This window comes from Erythranthe guttata, chromosome 11 (genome assembly GCF_056151865.1).
Source record: "Erythranthe guttata isolate IM_541 chromosome 11, IM_541, whole genome shotgun sequence".
In the NCBI taxonomy this organism is placed as follows: Eukaryota; Viridiplantae; Streptophyta; class Magnoliopsida; order Lamiales; family Phrymaceae; genus Erythranthe; species Erythranthe guttata.
In genome coordinates, this window is record NC_142543.1 from 1700305 (window position 1) to 1709999 (window position 9695).

Here is a 9695-nt window from a genome sequence, read left to right on the forward strand (position 1 = left end):
AAAATAATAAAGTCTGTTTTTCAATAATTGGAATAGTATATATTTTATCTCGGGAATCTAAAATTTTCCAACACCTCAATCATGATGTAATAATTGTATTATTTAATCAACACATATACTATATCAATTATATATGCGTGTTTAATTCAAATCATACCCGAAAGGGAAAAAAATTTAGTGAACCATTGGATTCAAACCCTAAATCTTAGACCTAATACTTAATATTATTTATCATTTCTTCTTAATTATGAATTTTGATAATTATATTTACTTGATGCTCGTTGAAGTGCAAAGTTCATGTGTTAGCCTGAGTTTGACAATAATTGTCCACGTGGTATCTTGACCATAGTTACATATTCGATTTTCAGCTGAAGTAATTGTTGAGGGGGAGATTGTTAACCCGATTAACGTGTCGATCAATAAAAGAATCGATTTTTAACATAATGTTACGACTCTACTAACACTTGATGACCATATTAATCAAGTTAAATATACACAAATTATTGATTCCCCCTTGTCTCTTGGTGCTAGCAGACAAGCATAAACATCTACCAAATATTAACATGCAGAAAAAGATAATTTAATTAGTAATTAATTCCATATTATCTGGGGATTCCCATTGTGGGGCAGATTAGATTCCAAGAATATGCCTACCCCCTACACACAATTTTTTTTTTCTACATATGATTAATAAACGACAATTTTATTTATCGTAGATTTCCATATTTTAATGAATACTTATAAAAGAAAAAGGTACACAAAATTGAAATTGTAATTACCAAACATGAGGTATTTTTTCGTAATTTGGTCATACTTCAGGGGCGCCCGTAATTTACCCATTAAAAAATACCAAAACATGAGGGATTTTTTCGTTATTCAATCCTATTTCAGGGGTGTGGCCGTAATTTACCATTAAAAAATAAAAATAAAAATGGAGGGAAAAAAAGATAGTGATAAAGTGCATTTATTATTTATATGATTAGTTTGAATCAACATCTTAATAGTTGGAAAGTGTCGATATTTCTGGTAGAGAGATGTGTGCACATGTAATTTATGTGGTCATGAAACCAACAGCACAGAAACAGAATCACCTAGCTGAGGTTGTCTGATTATACATACAATCTATATATGTATGTATATGTGCGTGCATGTGTGTGTTTCTGTGTGCTTGTATTGAATAAGTTCTTGTGGGAAAAAAAATGAATAATGGCAAAAGCCATGTGAAATAGTTGATCCATATTCATATGTTCTTTGTCTTTCTCCATCAACATTATTGGGTGCTGGGAAAGCGAAACCATTTGCAATTCAATTTTAATTAAAATATTGTTTTGAATGTGTGGGATTAATTTGAATTTGATTTTATTATAGTAATTAGTTCACTAATAGCTTATTATATATTAAATTAGTAAAACGTATAATTCACATTATATTATCTACCACTTTAGATTTTCAATTATCAATTAATTATAATCTTTTGTTATGGGTAAATTACGGTTATCCCCTGAAGTACAGTCAAATTATGAAAATCCCCCTCATGCTTGGTTAACTACAATCATCCTCTCAATTATGAATCTTCTTACATGTCCACCTTTATGGTGACAAATTCAACTGAATTTTCTAAATTACGTGGAATGTTCTCTAGTTTGTACTCATTTTGTGCAAAAATGCAATTTCTAATGCAACACAATCTGATAATTACAAGTCAAGCGACACATCTGATGATTATCTTGTTTCAAAATATGGACTTCGAATGAGGTAAAATGGGTACAAACTAGAGAATAATCCACATAATCTAGAAGATTCCACTAAATTTGGCGTCGTAAGGATGAACGTGTAAGAAAATTCATAGTTAAGGGGAATAGTTGTAATTACCCAAACATGAGAATTTTTTTTTTTCGTAATTTAACCTTACTTTAGGGGGTAGGAAGTAATTTACCCATTTTTTTTATAATTTTGTTCTTATTAAATTTCCAACATTGTCTTTGTAGAGTAATAAATAAACGGATATTTTGGTCTAACGATATCGATTTCTCTCTTTAAACGAACTAAAATGTTTAATTTATTGCAAGAAAAAAAATTAGCTTACTTATAATCATTCATTAATTTAAAATCATTGGGCATGCGTGCATACCCACAGTAGTTGAATGTTTTCTCATTTGTCTGTCTAGATACATTTACTAAGGTTCATGAACAAGAAAAATAGTAATTAATTATTTAATTAGATAGAGTGTAAAAGCACGTTCTAAATGTTTAATTTATTACAAAAAATTGAGAAAATAATTTAGTAGCAAAGGGTTACGTATTAAATTTATTTTAATTTATGGCCCTTCAATAGTTCAATTATGTGACGTGGGGCATTGTAGTATCAAAATATGATTACTACGGCCTACAATTGTGAATTGAATATTCTATTGAAGAAGAGTGCAATTTCCTCACTCGCACATAACACAAGTTGTAGTCAAATTAAATCATGTTGGATGGTAGGATATTTCCAATTTAGACATATAAACCTAATTCCTTTTGTATTATTTGAGTCAAAATCGACACATTTCAAGTTGGCCAATTATACATCTTCTTAAGGAAGTCGGTTTGTTATACAACGTAGAACTTCAATAAATTATTTATTACGCTTCAAAAGTAATTTTTTCGGTCTTGACTCGGTAAAAATATATTAAATTTTTAGCTCGATAAGTTAATATTTCACTAAATTAATAGATTTTTGCTAGTCCCCGACCGTATTAATTTATAGAGGTTTAACTGTACTACATTCGTCGAATTTAATTGAATTATATTGTATATGTTGGATATATTAATAACAAATGATACATTTTACTAGAAACTTAAACTTTTGGTTGAGATTGGTCATTCAATATGACATTAGAGCCATGCCAAATGAAATACGTGTTCTAGATATTCAACGCCAAAAAAAACAGCTCAAACCAGTTGAAATTAAACTTTGCTTTACAACACGATTATTCTCTAAATATAGATACACACAAACACAAAAAAAATGCATCTAAACAAGGATTAATCGCTCAAGTGTACAATTATTAATCATGTTTTACAAATTTAAGTAATTTTGTTAAGAAGCTAAACACATCATTAGCATGTTGTTTATTAGCGAGCCGCAAATTTTGAAAAAAAAAATGAAAAAAAAAAAGAAGCAAAAAACAAATAATATGTGCGTCACGGCCCCTTGGGTGTGCAAAATTTGTCGTATTATGGGCCGCCAAATAAGAAATAATGTGGACTTTCTTTCTACTGAATAAATTAAAATGAAATTTCCCAGCTGGTTCAAAATTTACATCACCTAGAGCTTGATTTAATTCGAAAAATACAATTTAATTCGATTATCTGTTTTTAATTTTTGTTTTCGTAATTGGAAAAATCGACTTTCAGCTTCGATTCCGTAATATTTGAATTGGAAAACGGCTTCAATTTCATAAAAAAACGGACTGAAATCGATGAGATTCGAAAATTCAGTACATGGTGGAAATAAGATTTGTTTATTTTATTAGTACCTTCACAAAAATCTTTTTTTTTTTCCTTTAAAAGTTAAGAGAGAATTATTGATTTGCCAATATCTCAAACTTGTACATTTTTTACTGCAATAATAAAAATAAAAAAATAGAAAATTAGGATAAAAATCATCCAATAATTATTGAAGATAAAGAAAATAAAAAACATAATACCGACATAAAAATTAGGCAACATCTGGTGGAGGTTATTTCCTAATTTCCTGTCAAGACACTATTGGTTGGAATTTCCACATCCAATTTCTCAGATTGTAAGAAAATTGGTAATTACAAAATTATCTTGGGCCTACTTTGTAATGGATTATTATTGTATATCTAATGGCCCTTTACTAATTGCAATACGCATAGCATATTTTACCTTTTAAATATAAACTTGTATTTTTTTCCCCTGCGATGTACGAAATATTATTTAAATAGTGAAAAATAATAATCAATTTAAATACATAATAAGAAAATAACTAATATAGTAAAATTTAATAATGTAGTATTATTCATATTTTATATAATATTAGTTTTCTTAAATCTTACATATTACGATTTATAATCCAAATAAATAGACTAAGATTTAACAAATCAAATTTCTAGCTTTATCTCTTAAGATTTCAGATATATTGATGAAAAATAGGAGATTAATAATTACTGAAAATTATAGTTAAAAAATTAGTAGAGAAAAAATATTAAAAATAAATAATTACACAAGTAGCAATAAGGTAGGATTCTCAGCGAGTAGTTTTAATTTTGATAATTGTTAATAATTATAGTTAGAAATTAGTAGATAAAAAATATTAAAAATAAATAATTACAGAAATACCATTAGGATTTTTTATGGTTTTCCAGCGTTTCTTTCTTTTTATATATAAGATATTATATTTAAAGAAATAAATATAAGATAAATGGATTATTATTAAAAAAAAATTATTAAATAAATATAGGTGCACTGACTAAATCTACACTTTCGTATAATAATTTGCAGATCATAAAAGAGACAGTAAACCACACTATACTAACCATGTTTGACAAAGTCGACACAACGTCAGTTAGTAAGCATACGAACTTGGAACAATTGACACAAACTCGTTTGTTCCAACTGCTAGACCGTCTGTCACGGGACCATTTTGCTTATTACTTATAAATATGTTTATTTATTAAATATCAGCTTATAACTCACTATATAATAACTATTTACATCTGCAGTTTCGTGCAATAATTAAAAAACATGACAAAAAATGTAGATTAAATTATGTAACAACTATTTGAATTAAGTTAACACTTTTGACACGGTAAAAGAATTCCAAACAATAATTCACATTTTATTATCAAAATATAAAATAATATATAGTAACAAAAAAGGGAAAAAAGGAAGTAAATTACAAATTGGCAGTCAATTCCAGCATGGGTCCCTGGAATTACCGTGATTGAAAAGAATATCCCATATATGGAAATTCCACCCATCAGGGCAGAAACGTAATAAACACCACAAGGAAGGGCGGTTTGTTAAAAAAATGAGAACCCTACAAGTCCCACGTGACGGTCACGTGTCGGGTCAACAATCATTCACATAGGTCCAAACGGATTAGTTACATCCCCGTAAAGATCTCGACACGCGTAGATTGACCTCCATTGTCAGCCGTCGGATTAAAACAGCACGAAGAGATATGATTGGCAAATGACTATTATACCCTTTCGAAACCCTCTATAAATTCACCATTTCCGACTAACGAAGAAAAGAATTGCAACTCCATCTTCTTCACCACCTCACTAATCACTGAAAACCCTAGAAATCCCTCTCTTTCTCTCTCTTACTTTCTCTCTCTTCTGAATCTCTCTCTGAATTTGTTGATAAATTCGGTGAGAGCCTCACCAGGGAATGCAGAGAGATGATAAGAAAATCGGCTTGTAACCCCCAATTGGGAGGAGGGAGGGCAGCCAGCAAAACGCTCAATAGCGGTCGTAATTGCCACCGTAAACACGTCGAAGACGGTTGAAACCACCACCACCGCCGCCGCCGCCGCTGCAATCAGAAAATTCCGTCCCACCACCACCTAAATCTACATCCAATTTTATTTTGTTCAAGTTTTTTTTTTTCTCAGAAGAATGAATATGTCGTCGGAAGAAAAAAGCGGCGCGCTGCACGGAAAGTACGAATTGGGCAGGGTTTTAGGGCACGGCACGTTTGCTAAGGTGTACCATGCCCGGAATCTGCAGTCGGGTAAAAGCGTGGCGATGAAAGTCGTCGGAAAGGAGAAGGTGATTCAGGTCGGAATGATGGAGCAGGTGAAGCGAGAGATCTCCGTCATGAAAATGATGCACCACCCGAACATAGTCGAGCTCCACGAGGTGATGGCCAGCAAATCCAAGATCTACTTCGCCATGGAGTACGTCCGCGGCGGCGAGCTCTTCGCCAAAATCGCCAAAGGCCGTCTGCGCGAGGAGCCGGCGCGTAACTACTTCCAGCAATTAATCTCCGCCATCGACTTCTGCCACAGCCGCGGCGTCTACCACCGCGACCTCAAGCCGGAGAATCTCCTCCTCGACGAAGACGGCAACCTCAAGGTGACGGATTTCGGCCTCAGCGCCCTCTCCGACCATCTCCGGCAGGACGGACTGTTCCACACCACGTGCGGCACTCCGGCCTACGTGGCACCCGAGGTCATCGGAAAGAAGGGCTACGACGGAGCAAAGGCGGATATCTGGTCGTGCGGCGTTATCCTCTACGTCCTCTTGGCAGGCTTTTTACCCTTTCAGGATGACAACATAGTCGCCATGTATAGGAAGATATACAGAGGCGATTTCAAATGCCCGCCTTGGTTCTCGCCGGAATCCCGTAAACTGATCACGAAAATGCTGGATCCGAATCCGGGGACGAGGATTAACATAGCGAAGATAATGGATTCGTCGTGGTTCAAGAAATCGGCATCGAAGAATCTGCGGAGCAAGGAGCAACAGGAGTTCACTATGGCGGATGAAGCCTACCTTGGCAAGTGGAAAGAAACAGAGACCATGAACGCTTTCCATATAATTTCTCTCTCCGAGGGTTTCGATCTTTCGCCTCTGTTCGAGGAGAAGAAGAGAGTCGAGAGAGAGGAGTTGAGGTTCGCCACAACCCGGCCGGCGAGCAGTGTGATTTCGAAGCTGGAAGAGGTGGCGAAAACCAAGAATTTCAGCATCAAGAGAAGCGATTCGTGTGTGAGGCTACAAGGGCAGGAGAGTGGGAGGAAGGGCAAATTGGGAATAAACGCTGATATTTTCGCGGTGGCGCCGTCGTTTGTGGTGGTGGAGGTGAAAAAGTCGAGCGGCGATACGCTCGAGTACAATAATTTCTGCAGCAAAGAGCTCAGGCCGGCGCTTAAAGATATTGTTTGGACTTCTTCAACTGTGAGTTCTACGCCTGCTTGAATTCTTGGATGGATGAACAATTGTTTTTTTTTTTAAATCGAATTTAAAGTTAGAGTTCATTGTTTATTAAGTATTATGTGAATTAATTTGGAGGAAAATTATCTGTTTTCGTTGTGTGTGATTGAATTATCTGTTTCTCTATCAGCTTTCGTCTGTTGATGTTTGTATTTGTTTGTGGATGATGATGTGTGTGATTAAGATTCTTGTTAAAGTTGGAACAACTTTTTGTGCATGTGGGCTATTATACAATAATGTAGGGGTTATATGCAATTATTTTTAAAAATTATAGAATTATTAATGGGATTATTTGAGAAAACTCCCTCATATGCCTTTTATAATTAGTGTAGGCCCAAAAAAATTTCTCCTTTTTTAGATAAATCCAAAGTTTTATTTATCAGCCTTTTTAATTATGATTTCTCTAGAATACCCTTATGTATTGTCTTGTATAAATTTATGTTTTACTCTTTTTATTTGACAAAAACCAATTATTTAATATTAAATTAAATTATAATAATTCAATTACACCCTAACCCTATCACACGATCTCCATTTTTGGGGTTATATGAGATAAACCCCTCACTCAATTTCCTAAGAGGGATAACTCCAATTAATAATTCCATTTTTGAGATAACCCCCTCCCAAGCAAAATACTTATATTACCCTTGTAGTGTATTTTTTTAATTTTAATGTTTAGTTTAATTTCCCAAAATAACTCCCCTAAAAATCCGCCTATCCCCAAAATCTCTCAAAAAATCTTATGCCATTTCAGTTAAAAAAAGTTACGTTTTTTTAATTCTGTTTTTAGTTGACTTTTTTTTTTTTTGCAGAAATTATTTTTTAAAATTTTGATTAAACTGTGTGTTTTTTTTTGTATTATTTTTTATTTTTTTATTCTGAAGCGTTTTTTATAAGAAAATTATAAAATTTTGATTTTCTTTAAAAAAAATATTTTCGTTTTTAAAAATTGATTTTTAATTTTGATTTTTATTTTAAAATTCTCTTTTGACATTTTGATTTAAAAAACAAAGTTTTTAACAATTGAAATCCACTATAAACTTATCGAAAACCACTATGTAATTAACGAAAATCACTATGTAATTAATGTATTTATTCCATTACAAAAAAATCATTATAAACTTATCGAAAACCACTATGTAATTAACGAAAACCGCTATGTAATTAATGTATTTCATTACAAAAATTCATTATAAACTTATCAAAAACCACTATGTAATTAACGAAAACCGCTATGTAATTAATGTATTTCATTACAAAAATTCATTATAAACTTATCGAAAACCACTATGTATTAACGTAGTTCGTTACGAAAATGCATTATAAGCTTATCGAAAACCACTAACTAATTAACATTATCTATCTATTACGAAAATTCACTATAAACTTATTGAAAATTTCAGTTTCTTAAAAATCATTTTATTTTCAGCAGGTTTACCAAAAAATAAAATCCACTATTTACTGTAAGTATAATTCACTATTTACTGACTCGTGAGAATTATAAATCCACTCTTCGGCGATCTAAAATATACATGGAGACGTGTACAACATCAAATAGAGCCCCATCCGATTCGTTTTCCTCATTTTTTCGATCCATCAATAGCTCATACATAACCACTCCAAATTAAAGTTGTACGTGCCGTTTTGTTCAATCTCCTTCTTTTATGTCCATATTCTGTCACATAGAAACAAAAACAAAAACCACTAATACGTAAGGATTGAGTAAACTTACACCATTAAATACAACAGTAACATGTATATTATCAACTCATACAGTGTTTTTAACATTATGCAAATAAACGAAAACCACTATGCAATAAACGAAAACCACTATGCAATAAACGAAAACCACTATGTGATTAAGATTCTTGTTAAAGTTGGAACAACTTTTTGTGCATGTGGGCTATTATACAATAATGTAGGGGTTATATGCAATTATTTTTAAAAATTATAGAATTATTAATGGGATTATTTGAGAAAACTCCCTCATATGCCTTTTATAATTAGTGTAGGCCCAAAAAAATTTCTCCTTTTTTAGATAAATCCAAAGTTTTATTTATCAGCCTTTTTAATTATGATTTCTCTAGAATACCCTTATGTATTGTCTTGTATAAATTTATGTTTTACTCTTTTTATTTGACAAAAACCAATTATTTAATATTAAATTAAATTATAATAATTCAATTACACCCTAACCCTATCACACGATCTCCATTTTTTTAGTTTTCATTTCTTCTTCTCTATTCACGGCTCCACCTTCTTTCTTTTCTCCACCGAGGCCTTTTTCTCTTCTCTCTACCATCGTTGTGACCCCTCCTTCCCCTCTCTCTTCACCGCTCGCCCATGATCTCTCCACCGCTCGCCCATGATCTCTCCACCACTCGCCCATGATCCCTCGTTTCAATTTCTCTCTGTCTATGCCCCTCGCCCCCGTTGCCGAATTGGTGCGCCATCACTTTATCATTGTTTTGGTCAAACCACTGCCTGAAAATCTATGACTACGTAATGAGCTCTCCGCCTCCGCTGTCATCGCCGCCGCCGTGGACGTCTTAGATCCAAACGAGAAATTGCCGCCGAGGACGACTCATACCAAACTTCTGCTTTAGATGCTTCCCTGATGGCGTATGGTAATTGTCACATATTAATCTAAAAAATTAGATGCGCGTAAATGTTGAATCATTTGTTGAATTAATTAAGTGGGGAATGGTAATATTCTTCGGGTGAACTTTTGGGTTGTTTTGTCATTTA

At 33.0% G+C, this 9695-nt stretch overlaps 1 protein-coding gene across 1 annotated transcript; it reads left to right on the forward strand.

Annotated features, from left to right (window-relative positions):
- Nucleotides 1-5252: 5252 nt before the first annotated feature.
- On the forward strand, nucleotides 5253-7153 carry LOC105964155 (CBL-interacting serine/threonine-protein kinase 6). Its single transcript, XM_012988668.2, has one exon. The coding sequence runs from the start codon at nucleotides 5631-5633 to the stop codon at nucleotides 6930-6932; it is 1302 nt and encodes a 433-aa protein (XP_012844122.2). The 5' UTR covers nucleotides 5253-5630; the 3' UTR covers nucleotides 6933-7153.
- Nucleotides 7154-9695: the final 2542 nt, after the last annotated feature.

Excerpts from the sequence above, each read along its gene's own strand:
- LOC105964155 (XM_012988668.2), top strand. The coding sequence starts at position 5,631 with ATGAATATGTCGTCGGAAGAAAAAAGCGGCGCGCTGCACGGAAAGTAC.